This window comes from Hippichthys cyanospilos, chromosome 2 (assembly GCF_059441005.1).
Source record: "Hippichthys cyanospilos isolate Australia breed blue-spotted pipefish chromosome 2, RoL_Hcya_1.0, whole genome shotgun sequence".
Taxonomy (NCBI): domain Eukaryota; kingdom Metazoa; phylum Chordata; class Actinopteri; order Syngnathiformes; family Syngnathidae; genus Hippichthys; species Hippichthys cyanospilos.
Window position 1 is genome coordinate 1574685 of NC_142370.1, and position 15316 is coordinate 1590000.

Consider the following 15316-nt stretch of genomic DNA (forward strand, 5'->3'; position numbering starts at 1 on the left):
TTATAAGAATAATAAATGTGACATTGTTGTTTTCAAGTTATATAAACCGTGATTTTTTTTTCTTTTTAGACTTCGGCTAAATATACAAAAAGTGAAGTGGTCTCCAGTGAAGAGTGTGAGTGCTTTGGGTCCACCTTGAGGTTACTTCCGGGCAGGATGGCCACACCATCCTTCCACTCCAGGACGTGGACGATGCTACAAGCCCCCGCCACCTGCGCTGTCAAAGCGGGCTTGAGGGCTTCATTGGTTGGGTCTGTCGCCGCGGCGGTCGACAGCTCCACCTTGGGACGACCTGGAGCCGGAGCTAGAAAAGAGTGCAAACAATCACGGTTTGAAAGGAAGCCACGGATCAAGGCAACAACAGCTGTCTAACGACTTGGACCTGCGCAAAAGTAGAAAGCTCGGGGGCTACAATTAGGTGAAAGCAGGGCAGCTCACCGGACAGGAGCAGAGCGGCGGCGCACGCCCGGGGTGCAGCAGCCGCACCATCCGTCCCGTGCAGGAGGATGCCTTCGCCTGGTGGAGGGCCCGCTGCGGGGTCGCACTCGGGCTCTTTGGGAGTACCCTCCATCTTGACTTTGCCCCTCGGAGCGCTGCGGCACAACATGCCTTTTTCAGAATGGTCTGACTTTCCCAGTGGCATTCATTCGCATGTCGGCCTCCTTACCTTGCCACTAGATACGTTAGTGCTGCTTCTGAGCCTTAGAACAATAACAGACGGCACCTTTGACCTTCACGCCTCACACGGTCCAACTCGATGGAACCCCCAAAACCAAACAACAGGAATATCCCCAAAAAGACAAATCCGCATGGCGTGTGATCTTAACGGATCCCGTGAGACGTTGTCCATCCACAAATGCATCGTATTGGGCTTTTGAGCTTCCACTAGAGAGAAAAAGAGTCAAGATGACCAAGACGTTCAGAGAAGAGCTCCTGGGCAATTTCTAAAGACAAATTCAAGCTTGATGAACTGCAACACATCCGGTTTGTTTGTTTTCTTTTGGAAAGCCTTCTGAATAATGAGGTGACTAATGCTCAGTTTTGACCAGGGGTGTATTGAAAAAAATTCAGCTCATTTTTAAACTTAACATTACCAAATCATCACATGAGCCGGATTACACACATCTGCGGGCCAGAACGGGCCCACGGGCCATATGTTTGCCACCAGGGGTGGTTTGAGCTTTCTGGCCGCACAGAGAAAAATTTATTCCCAAATGGGCCGGACTAATAAACCCTTGGCATCTAGATGTATCATTTTAAAACAAAAGCTTCAGATGTATTATTCTTTTATAATACTGTCCAAAATAGTACACAAACACAACATTACTATTAAGCATTAACATTACTATGAATCGTAAAACATTTTAAGTTTTGCATTGATTGAAAAGTCCATCTCATTTTTCAACGACGAAATCATCACACAGGCTGGATTAAACCCACCTGTGGGCCAGAACCGGCACACGGAACCTGTTTGACAGCGGTGATTGTTTGAACTTGCGGGCCACACAGAGGAAAATCGATTCTAAAGTGGGCCAGAACAATAAAACCATGGTATCCATTTGTAGAACTTAAAAAACTTCTGAATTATCATTTTTATAACACTGTCCAAAATAGTACAAACCCAACATCACTATCAATCATAGAACAAACATTACTATTAGTTGTAAGACTTTTTAAGTTTTACGTTGATTGAAAATATCTGGCTCATTTTTCATCTACATGACAAAATCATCACCTGGGCCAGATTTCACCAGTCTGCAGGCCAGAACCAGCCACCAGGCCATATGTTTGTGGTGGTTAGAGTTTGCAGGCCACATAGAGAAAAATCTATCCCCAAAAGGGCAGGACCAATAAAATCAATGAATCTATTTATATAACTTCACAGTTGTCTAAAATAGTACCAACACAACATCACTATTAATCATTAAACATTATCATTGCTATGATTTACAACATGTCAAATTTTGCACTGATTGAAAAAAAAAAAGATTCGGCTCATTTTTAAATTTAACATTACAAAATCATCACGTGGGCCGGAATACACCCGTCTGCGGGCCAGAACCGGCCCGCGAGCCCTAAATCTCACCGATGCGTTTGAGCCAAACACTCTTGACATTACTCGTTATTTTTACAGTGAATTAAGAGCTATGAAAGCATTGGGCCCGAGCGTTAATTCAGGCGTCACAATTGAGATACCGTATAGTTAAAAAAAAAAAAAAAAAAGCTTGAAGGGAGGAGGGAGGAGGCGACCCAGCTTTCGTCACTGCTTCCGATTAATTTATTGAAGGATACGATGTGTGATTTGAAAAAAGAGCGGAGCTCCGATAAAATGAGCGGACGCCATGTGTATAGATGTTCTTGGACTAAGAGAAGTCTATACATTTCGTATGAAATGGCGGAAGTAGTGGCTGAAAATCATGAAACTAAAAATAAATGCTGAGACGTGCTCCGGTGACATCGATTCAAAACAATTTTTTTCGACGACGTGACGAAGTCGAGCTTTTTGTCTGGAAATCAGAAAAAACGGTGGCTACCATTGGCGACTAATTGAGGCAATTAGCAAATTACAGCGGTGCCATTTGCTGCACTTGATGGTAAACGCTCGCGGCTGACGCTCGGCGCCCTCAATCAAGTGAAAAAGTCTCACCGCGAAGAAGAAATGCCTTGACGGAAACCAATTGTTAACGCTCCGGTCACGGAACGTGAGTGAACGTTGAGCTAATTGTCACTCCAACTGAAATTTGGAGTTTACCAGCTCGGCTCTACTGCGGTACCCGGAACCCCAATGCGCATGCGCGGACGCATGCGAAGCTCGATGTTCCGACGGAACCGCGTAGCTTTGTGACGGTCCGAGCTGGATTCGTTAAATTGGGTCTCCAAGCAACGCGTGATCAGCGAAGGCACGCACCTCATTCGGACAACAGACGAACGCTTATGAGTGTAAGACCTTTAATAAACATACATGAAAAAAATGCAACACTTCCATAATTTAGGAGGTCGTGTCCACAAGACCCTCCAAACTCCGCTGGTCTTGACTTCAAAGGCAACATTTTTGCTACGCGCTTTTTGAACACATCTCTCTGCAAAAAGAAAAAAAAAAGGGGGGGGGGTGTTCACACCCTGCTCCTGAATAGTGTAATTTGACGAGGCCACTAGGGGGGGCAGTCAATCGAAACGTCAGGAAAAGTGAGCAATATACGGGAAAAGTTGCTTCTGAATGCATACAACAAGAAATGAAGCCAAAGTAAGGTGGCGTAGCTCACGCATGAATTTCCAAGTGAGAATCTCCCTTAGCACGGCTAGAACAAAAAGGTTTCAAGACGATCGTAGGAAACGCAAAGCGGACACTAATCCCGAGAGGCCGACGGAGAGCGTGAAGGCGATCTAGAGCGGGGGGAGGCTGAGCACCGTTCTCCGGACACAGACCGCCGCTCATCGCCATCATCCAGGTGCGGTGAGCACGAGGGAGATCGGTCCCGCTTGCCCTCGTTGCCGTTCTCGGTGGGCGAGGCCGAGCCGCTTGGGGCCTTCTCCTTGGACGGCGAGCGGGAGTCACACTCCGACTTAACTTTGGAGCCGCTCTTGGAGCCGGACTTGGCTTTCCGGTCGGGGGAGCGGGACGGTGATTTGGACTTGGATCTGGAACGGGATTTGCGAGTGCGGGAACGCGACTCGCTCTCTCCCGACTTGGAACGAGACTTCCTCGCTGATCTCTTGTTGCTGCGTGAACCCGACCTGCCAACAAAAATGGCCTCGTGTTCAACAAATCACTCAATCGCACTCCATCCAATGCCAGGGACGAATTTTACCTTTAAGTCTGAACATTAAATCCCAAACACTTAAGGTATTAAATTGAAACTTATGTACATTAAGGCAGGGGTTCTCCAATTTTTGGGATTCAGGGACCCCTTTTAGAAAGCAAATTTTCCAAGGACCCCAATTACAAACCGTGAAAAAAATAAAATAATTTTAAATGTGTTACTTTTCAGCTTTATTGAAGTTTAGAACATTGCACGCTCCTTATAACAAAGCATAGTAGGGCTAAATAATGAATCTAATCTTAATCGCAATCACGATATTGGCTGTCACGATTAACCCTTGTGCCCATTCTTAAACATTGTCAATCATATATATATATATATATATATATATATATATATATATATATATATATATATATATATATATATATATATATATATATATATATATATATATATTGGATATATCATTGAAAAAAAAAACACTAGGGAGATTAAATGTCTTACAGATAACTAAAATCAGTTGAATGTTCAAAATTGCACACGCTGTTGTCCATAATCTATTGCAGCTCGGCATATAGTGTTGATTATGCATATGGTCATGAATTAACCATTTTGTTTGCATAAAACAATTTTTATTTTTCACATGCATTGTAAACTCATCTACTATATTGCTTTTCCTGCAATTTTTACGCCATTGTTTTGAGCATCAATTGTGAAAGGTCAAAAAAAAAAAAAAAAATTCATTACTCTGTGTAACACCTCAAGACAATAAATAGGTGGCGCCAGAGACCAGTAAACTTTGTTAGAAAAGCCAGCCTTACCTTGATAGAACACAAAAGCTTTGCCTCAAATGGAGTGCATTGTGATTGGGAATACTTATTGTGAGTGTAAGGTTTTTTGTTTTGTTTTTTTTATTTTTTCAGTTGCGTAGTGTACAGTGTTTTTGTGTTAATGTCTATTAGATATTCGTACATGGCTCTCTTGAAGCAAATACGAGCACACATTTCCGGCTATTATTTTTCACTTGAAAATTCTGTGCAGGAAAATTGTTGCAATCGCTTACTAGTATTATATTAATTATTTAAAATCATGCACGGCAGGATTTGAGCTTTTATTTCTGCATAAATACAATTAAAATCAATGTTGGCTGCCTCAATGGCGTGCTACTTATTTCATTTCCAATTGGATATTGAAGTTCTCGTTTAAATTTGTTTTTCAAATCGGGATTTGCAAACTGAACTAACAAGTACACTCGAGAAGCATTTTTGGATGATGCATAATCTTGTAAACTTCCGCCGGTATCCATTTGCAGGGTGGTGGCTACAACAACCGCCCCATAAACAATGATATCTGATCAAACTGCAGGGCCGACGATCAATCACAAGCCGGGCCCGCAGAAGCTTGCCTACAAGCTCAAGCGAGTAAGCTGTTGCTGATAATATATGTAGCTCTGTTTGTGCTGGGTGTGCTCTTCTCTGAGTTCTGAGCTTTATATACATGTATACAGTAATCCCTCGCTGTATCGCGGTTCACCTTTCACGGGTTCGCTGCTTCATGGATATTTTTACAGTGTAGATATTTTTTTACAGCGCATTGTGCTCTGAATCCTGATTGGCTCAGGGGCTTTACTGTTGTCTCGAAATAAAATATTGACGCTGTACTGTATTGGTTTTTCACTTCTCAAATTATTACAAAAGGCAAGAGGATCCAAAAGCTTGCTTTCGTCTCTCCTGTGTCTCTCCTGTAAGTGCCGTATCGTTTACCACATTGATTGACAGCTTAGCACATTGATTGACAGCTTGGTCTCTGGTAACTGGTCACGTGACTTGTAGGCATGTCGAGAGCAAACGCACACACTATGTAGACACACATACAGCAACGGAGAAATGCGCAGCTTTGGAAATCTGACTTTTACCTCGATTTCTTTTGTAGAAAATTGAAAATAATATGTATAAGAGGCTTCACTTTAATTCGATGTCTGGGCATATCCGTTTATAAAAATCTTGCTCAGAAAAAGAAAGAGCTCAACAGCTACTCATAACAATGTGCGGGTTCAGGACAGAGGCATAGCTGGGAAATATGCGAGTGACAATGTTACCAACTTTGTATTACCCTCTTAAAATGATTATTTTAAGCAAATTTGGGGCTTTAAAATAGGTTTTGATTTTTGGTTTTATTCTATAGTTTAGTATTGCATTGTAAAAAAAAAAAGCTGGCTACTTCACGGATTTCACTTTGCGCGTGTTATTTTTTTAACGTAACCCCTGCGATAAACGAGGGATTACTCTATACAGTGATGCCCCCCCCAACTTTGCTGTTAATGGGGGTGTCAACACCCCGCGAAGCCTGAAACCCACGAAGAAGGGTATCAGTTCCTAGATTTCTATGTATGTCCCAATATAGCCGCAGTAACCATAAACAATTTTTTTTTTTTAAATTTTTTGTGTATTTTATTTCCTCTCTCCTAGTATTTAACAATACATTATCCTGATTAACATTATTGTATATTCATTAAATGACTAATATTACTTAGTTTGTTGAGAATTTGTTCTCAGGACTGGTTATCTGCACCAAGACGCCGGTGAAAGAGTACGCGAGCCATCACGTTGAACTTCACATTTATTTTGGCTCATGTGTGGTGTATCATGTAGTATCTGTTGAATAATAAATCAACAATCTTAGTCAACAAACATATAAACAATTGCCGAACTTTAATCTATGAATTTACTGTATTTTTAGCCAACATTAGCGGGTTAGCAACAACTAACAACAACAGTGAGCCCCCGTGTTACGAACTTAATCCGTTCAGCGGCTACGCTCGTAACTCGAACTGCTCGTATGACGGACAATCCAAACCTATGTTAATTCGTGAATGCGTGCAACGCGTGCAAAAACCTTAGGTAAAAACATCACGACTTTATACACATATTAAAAATAGGTAACATAACCTACTGTACAGTTTTTAATTTTAGAAGCCATGTCTAACAGATAAAGTTTGCAAAGTCTTCACAACATTCCTTCCTTCCGTTTTTCACTCATTTTCTCTCCTTCCTTCCATCCCGACCAGCTGTGCCATCAAGCTAGATAAAGGCGTTCGGCCAATAGCATATTGGCATTTCTGTGATTGACGTGACGCCGGCCAATAGCATCTGAATGAGACCGTGACTGAGACAGTGACTGTGACATTGTAAGAGCAATATCGTTCTTCGTTGCTGTGATAAGCTTTAACTACTGTTTGATGACGTGGCAAGGCGAAAATATATGAACAAATACAATGGCCGGCATGTCAGATTGCTTGCAAGGCGAACGGTCGGTCTGTGCGTAAGTGGGGGACAAAAAACTCCGCGGACCACGCTCGTAAGTCGAAATGTTCGTAAAAGAGGGTGTTCGTAAACCGGGGGCCGACTGTACTAACTACAAAGTGCAACCTCTACACAAACGAACACATAAACAAAATAAACACTCATCGCTTACTAAACATAGGCAGTAGCGTGCGTTATCAACATAAATGACAATAAACTATAAATATGAGCTTACGTTGTCATTCACTACGTCACCGGAACGAGCCGAATGACGCGCAGAGACCGTGAAACGGAAATGTATGCGACCCGACAAATTAAAAGCATGCATTTCAAAATAAGATATCAAACGTCGGGAACTGTAACGCTTGAAGAATTCTTAACATAGTTACTAACTAATATCACTTAGTTATTTGATGAATACAGTACTGTATAAAGTACTTTTTTGCTTTTTTTGATTTTTTTCCATTTTTGCGCATTTTTTCAATATTTTTCATTTTGAAATATATTCCCTGTGCCTTTTCTGTTTTTTTTTTTTTTTTGGCAGATATTTTTGCTAAGGTGTCAACTTTTTTGAACAACTATCAGATAGAACTGAAAAGATGTGATTTAATGGCTGTGCTCAAAAAGAGTTAAAACAATATACAGTGGGCCCCCGGTTTACAAACTCCCTGTTTTACGTATTTTTCATCTTTTTTTTTCTCCTCCAAGATGGCGGCGCGTGTAGACGCAGCGGCCACTCGCTCTTCCGACAATGCGTTGTTTTGTTCGTCAAACAAGTGTTTGAAAGTTTTTCCGATCAGTTTGCGCCACAATACTTGTACAGTCGACGGGTCTTGTTACAAATCCGGAGAGGCAACATTTGCCAACTTTTAAACACGGAACTGGAGAACTCGCTAAGGGAATTGGGACAGCTACGCCGGCCTGCTAATTCACCGGACTCGCCTGCTACCCCTCCCCCGGAAAGGAGGCGCCGGAAGCGGTGCGCCAGGATGAGGAAGCGGGGCAAGCGAGGAGGTATTCGAGCTAGGCTAGAGGCTAACCCAACTCGCCCGGCCATACCATCTATCCTTTTGGCGAACGTTCGTTCACTGGACAACAAAATGGACGATATCAGACTTCTGAGATCAGCAAACCGAAAAGTGACTATTGTGTATTAGTTTTCACGGAAACCTGGCTAAATAGTAACATTCTGGACTCCGCTATACATCTAGAGCAGCTAACATGCTACAGTTCAGCAGGGCTCTCGCAGAGAGGGGAAAGTCGCATGGTGGCGGCGTGTGTGTTTACATCCGCGAAACGTGGTGCCAGGATGCCACTGTAGTATACAAACTGCTCACCTGTGGCGGAATTCATGATTGTGAAGTGTCGCCCCTTCTACTTGCCAAAGGAGATAAGTTCAATCATGCTGGTCGCTACCTATATCCCCCCAACTAACAACAGCAACAGAAGTGCGGCGCTAAACGAACTGTACCAGGCTATCAGTGAACAACAAACAGCACAACCAGACGGCTTCATCATCCTCGCTGGGGATTTGCACCATGCTGATCTCAAAACTGTTCTCCCGATCTTTCATCAACAAATCCACTTTGCAACAAGAGGACATAATATCTTGGACTGTGTTTACACTCAGCACAAAGGAGCATACAAAGCCACCCCCCTTCCCCACATCGGTGCCTCTGACCACCTCACTATTATGCTAATGCCTGCATACAGACCAAGAGTGAAAGTCATAAAACCAGCACTGAAAGAAGTAAGGGTGTGGCCACAGGAGGCGATCTCAGCCCTACAGGACTGCTTTGAAGCAGCCACCTAATACGGCATCACAGATATTTCACACAGACACGGTGACCTCCTACATCACCAAATGCATGGACGACGTGACCCACATCAAGAGGATCACCACACGGGCCAACCAGAAGCCATGACTAACAGGAGATGTCCACAGACTGTTGAGGGCCAGAGACAAGGCCTTCAAAGCTGGGGAGAAATCAGCCCTGAGAACAGCGAGAGACAACCTGTCCCGTGGCATCAGGAAAGCCAAACAAGAATACACAAACAAGATAACTTCTCACTTCAAGGACAGCAAGAATGCACACAGCCTATGGCAGGGCATTCAGGCTATCACAGACTACGCACCTGCACCACAAAGCTGCAGGCGACATCACTCTGCTCAACAACCTAAACAGTATCTTTGCACGCTTTGAGGAACAGAAGACCACCTGCCCACAGAAAACACCACCACCTTCACAAGTGCTTTGAACGACTAGTCCTATCACACATAAAATCCATCCTGCCCCGCAGCCTGAACCCATATCAGTTCGCCTACAGGGCAGAGCGATCCACAGACCACCCAATCTGCTCTGCCCTCCACCTGGTACTCACCCACCTGGACAAGAAAGACCCATATGTGAGAATGCTGTTCATAGACTTCAGCTCAGCGTTCAACAACTCCCCAACAACTCACCTGCAAATTGGACAAACTGGGCCTCAGCACCTCACTCTGCAACTGGCTGCGGGATTTCCTCAGCCAGAAGCCTCAGGTGGTGCGTGTTGGCAACAACATTTCAGGCGGGATCACCCTGAGCATGGGGGGCCCACAAGGCTGTGTGCTCAGCCCCCTCCTCTTCACCCTACTGACACACGACTGCACAGCAACCCACAGCTCCAACCACCTTGTGAAGTTTGCTGACGACACAACACTGGTGGGCCTCATCTCCAACGGCGACGAGACCCAGTACAGGAAAGAAGTGGAGCTTCTGACCGGATGGTGTAAAGACAACAACCTTCTGCTAAACATCAGCAAGACCAAAGAGATGGTCGTCAGCTTCCAGAGAGGCCGCACCCAACACCCCCCACTGACCATCGATGGTGCTGCAGTGGAGAGGGTGAGCAGCACCAAGTTCCTGGGGGTGCACATCAGCGATGACCTCTCCTGGACCACCAACACTGCATCTCTGGCCAAGAAAGCACAGCGGCGTCTCTACTTCCTGCCCAAACTGAAGCGGGCAAGTGCCGCACCACCCATCATGACCACATGCTACAGAGGAACCATCGAAAGCATCCTCACCAGCTGCATCACCGTGTGGGGCGGGAGCTGCACCGACTACAACAGGAAGGCAATAGAACGCATCGTGAGGACAGTTGAGAGGATTATTGGTGCTCTGCTCCCCTCCCTGCAAGACCTGTACACCACCCACCTCGGCCGCAAAGCCGTCACGATTGTCACCGATACAAGCCACCCTGCACACAGTCTGTTCAGCCTCCTGATCTCCGGAAAGAGGTACAGGAGCCTCCGCTCCCGCACCACCCGACTGAGGAACAGCTTCATCCACCAGGCCGTGAGACTGCTGAACTCTCCCCCCCTCCCACCCGTGAAACTGCTGAACTCTCTGCCTAACTGCAGAAGGATTGCCTGAATTTTTGCTCTGTAGCGAGAAGTTGTCAAATAACAAAAATAGCAATGTGGAACGACATTTTCAAGGAAGGCGTTCTACATTTACAGCCGAGTACCCAGTTGGCATTGAGAGAAAAAGTGTGATTGCATTACTTCTGCAGAAATTAGAGGAGCGCAAAAATATATTTAGGAAGTGGATTGCCTCTCCAAACTCCACGACTGCTGCAAGTTTCGTTGCAACCCGGGAGATAATAAAACGTGGCAAACCGTTTACAGTTGGTGACTACATGGAGTCATTCATCAACATATCAAAACACCAATTTAAGGACTTCATAAACAAAACCGGGATAATACCAAAAAAAAAAAAAAGACACCCCTCTCTCCGCCAAGATAGCGAAGGAAAGAACGATTAAAATGGCAGGCAACACCGGTCAACAAGGACATTAATTCAGCGCCAGCATACTCAATTGCCAGTGATATGATCGATATTGAACAGACTGCGCGTTTATGCAGGTATGTGGATGATTGCCCTATTGCCCAGATAAGGGCCACCTCATGCACGTTCCATTTTGTTTTTTTTTCGAATCCTCATGAATAAAATCTTCTATAATCCGCTTTATTTAATTTAATCAAAACAATGAAACATAAATTCATAAATTCATTAATATTGTAATTTAGTTAAACTTGAGGCGGCATCGCACAACAGTAGTCATGTGGTGTGTCAGGATGCACTGCAGGAAAAATAAACATTTAATCATGAAGCCTCATTATGTGTTCGGAGTTAATCATTTTGATTGTAGGCTAATATAGTTATTATAGATACATACAGCATGTGTTGCCTTCATTACAAGGCTTTTATTTTTTTGCGGCTCCAGACATTTTTTTTTTTTTTTTTTTTGGGGTCCAATATGGCTCTTTCAACATTTTGGGTTGCCGACCCCTGATCTAGCTTGATGGCACAGCTGGTTGGTGTGTTGTGAAGACTTTGCAAACTTTATCTGTTAGATATGGCTTCTAAAATTGCAAGTGGCGGTAAAGGAAGAAGTAAGAGGATGATGACAATTGAAACGATGCAGGAGATAGTAAAAAAATACGAAGGAGGCGCACGCATAGTTAACCTTGCTAGTGAGTATGGCCGTAACCGCTCGACAATCGGTACAATTCTCAAGAACAAGGAAGCTATTAAAGCAAGCAATCTTCTAAGGGCATGACTTTCCTTGCCAGGGGACAGACCTCAGTCAACAATAAAATGGAGAGGCTTCTTCTATTATGGATTAAAGAGAAGGAAATTGCTGGTGATATGTTCTCGCTTAAGAAAAGTTCTCGTTTAATGGAAAAAAAAAAAAAAAAAAAAAAAAAAAAGAATTCTGCGGGTTCGTCTCTGCTCCCCTCTGCCTCCACCAGCTCAAGTCACGTCGCCCTAAAGGTAAATGTCATTTTTCCTTTGTATATTTATGTTATTTAGCTGTACGGTAGATTATATTACTAATTTTTAATATGTGTATAAAGTCGTGACGTTTTTACCTAAGGTTTTTGCACGCATTCACTAATTAACATAGGTTTTGATTGCTCGTCATACGGCGAATTCAAGTTACGAGCCTAGCCGCTGAACTGATTAAGTTCGTAACACGGGGGCCCACTGTATAAATATACAGTGTGCCCCCGGTTTACGAACTCCCTCTTTTACGAACTTTTCGACTTACGAGCGTGGACCACGGCGTTTTTTCTCCCCCTCTTACGCACAAACCTTTCGTCTTACGAACAATCAGACATGCCGGTCAATGTGTTCGTACAATTATTTTCGCTTTGCTGCATCAACGAAATCAAATTTTCACACTTGTCACGGTAACACTGAACGCTATTGCTCTTTCAATGTCACAGTCACTGTCTCAGTCACGGAGATGCCGATATGCTATTGGTCGATTAAGGTCACAGTCCCGGTCTCACTCACGGAGACGCGGATATGCTATTGGCCGGCGTCACGTCAATCACAGAAATGCCGATATGCTATTGGCCGAACGCCTTTATCTAGCTTGATGGCACAGCTGGTCGGGATGGAAGGAAGGAGAGAAAATGAGTGAAAAACGGAAGGAAGGAATGTTGTGAAGACTTTGCAAACTTTATCTGTTAGACATGGCTTCTAAAATTGCTAGTGGCGGTAAAGGAAGAAGTAAGAGGATGATGACAATAGAAACCAAGCAGGAGATAATAAAAAAATACGAAGGAGGCGCACGCATAGTTAACCTTGCTAGTGAGTATGGCCGTAACCGCTTGGCAATCTTCTAAGGGCAAGACTTTCCTTGCCGGGGGACGGACCTCGGTCGACAACAAAATGGAGAGGCTTCTTCTATTATGGATTAAAGAGAAGGAAATCGCCGGTGATATATTCTAGTTTGAGAAAAGTTCTTGTTTAAGAAAAATCAATAAATTCTGCGGGTTAACTGCAAAGGTAAATGTAAATGTCATTTTTCCTTTGTATATTTATGTTATTTAATTTAACTGTACAGTAGATTATGTTAATTTTTAATACGCGTATAAAGTCGTGATGATTTTACCTATGGTTTTTGCATGTGTTGCACGCATTCACTAATTAACATAGGTTTGGATTGCCCGTCATACGAGCAATTCGAGTTACGAGCGTAGCCGCTGAACGGATTAAGTCCGTAACACGGGGGCCCACTGTGTGTGTGTGTGTGTGTATATGTGTGTATATGTGTGTGTGTGTATATATATATATATATATATATATATAAATAATTTAAAAAAAAAAAATCAACATTTTAAGTCATTTTATGTTTAAAACCTTAAAAAGAAGTTGCTTTGCACTGGTTAAGGAAGGGCTAAAAAGGGGGGGCTAACTCGTCAAAAGAAGTTTGAATGGGTCTTCGGTTGAACAAATCAGACGCTGACGGCAAGTCGTTTTTTTTTTAAACTCAAAATGCTTTGCACTGGTTAAGGAGAGACTGAAAATATATTTCATAGAGGGGTACATCACTGAAAAAAGGTTGAGAACCACTGGTACCCATACATTTGGCCTTTGATTTGAGGCAAAAAAAGTTTGTCTTTTTTTTTTGTCATTTGGAAAATTACGGTATTATGGCAAAAAGATGACAATTGACAAGACGCACAACGCTGCGGCTTATCAAAGGCAATGGCTTTGCTCACCTGGACTTGGAACCAGAGTGACTCCTGGAGCTTCTGCTCCTGCGGCTCCTGCTGCGAGAGCGCCGGCGGCTTCGAGATCTGCCAACGTACGTATCGTAATCAATTTTTGAACATGTTTGAACGTGGCTCCAATCAGAAAACACTGCCACCTGGAACGGCTGCCGGAATAGGACCTCCGCCGACGGGGCCGGTCGGGCACCAGGCGAATCTTTCGGCCGTTGATGTCCGTCCCGTCCAACTTGTCCATAGCGCGCTTCATATCTGAGTGGCTACGGAATTCGATCACCCCCTCGTTGGCGCGCTCCTTGTGGGCGTCGGCGTAAGTGACCTCACCGGCCTGACGCATAAAATCCTGGCAGAGAGAGGCGACGAGCGCGAGGTCATGAGCGCTCAACGACAGACAAGAGCCCAAAGTTCGAGTCGTACCTTTAGGTCCTGCCAACTGCAGCGGCTGGACAGATTCTCCACAATCAGACGGTATTCGGTACGAACCGGAGGTCCGTACTTGTCCCTGCCTGTGCGGCTGCGGCTGCCGTATCCGCCACCTTGAGAGGGGGGGAAAAAAAACAAAAAAAACATGGAGGGCGTGGGGGCGCAGTCAGGAAGGCCGCGGATTCAAATATGAAACAGCGGTCACGGCAGTGGCTAACAAAGGGATTTTAGCTGTGTCTTCACTGAATGAACTGGCGTGACGGTGTCATTTCCTCATCACAAGGCTAGACGGAAGGAGATGTTTTGCGCGTCTGCTTTACAAACTTTGCGCATTTGGTGGCTGATCTCAGCCGCAAAGAACACCACTGCGGCTTTCCCCGACAATACAAAGGCCACGTCTTTGACATTTGGGCCTTGCAACACAAAAAGCGCAGTGATGTTCTTTGGATACCCGCCAACCCTGGAAGACAAGACAACACGGGAGGTAGCCACCTGTACAGGAGCTCCTCATTGCGATTGACTAGCTAGGCAAACAAAGGTCGGCCATTTTGACGATCGGTACGACCGCGAGCGGAACAGTGGAGGCGCTCCCGCATCGCGTTCGCTGTCAACATAAAAACCAATGGCAATCCTCACCATGGCCATCGCCCCTGGTCTATTGGCAAAAGGCTGAAGTCATCATGGCTTCCGGTTAGGTCAGCCAAGGATCGGGGTGGGTGGGGTTGGGTGGGGGGGGGGGGCAAAGGTCACACACACATTGTAAAGGCGAAGGCCAAGGCCAAACGGGACAGGCAGTCAGTCAGTCATCTTAGCCAGTCATCTTTAGCCTCAATGGACTCTCAGCCTCAGCCCGCAACTGGACTCTTTCAAATTGAAACATCAAGGACTTTGTTAATGATGAATATCAAAATAGATGTAAGTTCAAAATCATCACATGAAAATATTCAAAATGATTCCGTGTGCCTGATTGTGATGTACATAAAGAAATCCACACATACAAAAGGAGTTTTACAAGCTCCTTTCTTAGGCCACAATGATCTATCTCAGAGATACTGTAAACTCTGCTCTCTAGTGGCCAACTGTTGTACCCCCAAGACCAATAGTGACATAAAATTCATTACGACCAAGAGTGGCGTAAACTTGACAGAGCAATGCAACAACTCACAAGATCTATCGTTTAAGATGCAACGCCAAAAATAAAAAGTAGACAGCCCGAATGACTGGGCTGCCCATGAGACAACGAATGTCATGAACGACTG

General features: G+C 44.3%; 2 protein-coding genes across 4 annotated transcripts in view; both read right to left on the reverse strand.

Annotated features, from left to right (window-relative positions):
- l3mbtl1 (L3MBTL histone methyl-lysine binding protein 1) overlaps nt 1–2818 on the reverse strand; it is a 53908-nt gene extending 51090 nt beyond the window's left edge. For 2 of the 3 annotated variants that reach the window (XM_088409147.1, XM_088409145.1), the window contains exons 1-4: nt 2648–2812; nt 668–885; nt 439–593; nt 135–304 (exon numbers count right to left, since the gene is read on the reverse strand). In XM_088409147.1, coding sequence (XP_088265273.1) covers nt 135–304; nt 439–571 — 303 coding nt within the window. In that variant the 5' untranslated portion in view covers nt 572–593; nt 668–885; nt 2648–2812. Of the gene's footprint in view, nt 1–134; nt 305–438; nt 594–667; nt 886–2647 lie in introns of all 3 variants that reach the window. The other variant, XM_088409148.1, reaches the window with a different exon arrangement.
- Nucleotides 2819–2932: 114 nt separating this feature from the next.
- The window catches only part of LOC148426834 (serine/arginine-rich splicing factor 6-like), a 20212-nt gene continuing 7828 nt past the window's right edge, over nt 2933–15316 (reverse strand). Inside the window, exons 3-6 of the mRNA XM_088409149.1 lie at nt 14052–14170; nt 13775–13977; nt 13626–13703; nt 2933–3735 (exon numbers count right to left, since the gene is read on the reverse strand). Of these exons, the coding sequence (XP_088265275.1) occupies nt 3348–3735; nt 13626–13703; nt 13775–13977; nt 14052–14170 (788 nt within the window). The 3' untranslated portion in view covers nt 2933–3347. The remainder of the gene's footprint in view (nt 3736–13625; nt 13704–13774; nt 13978–14051; nt 14171–15316) is intronic.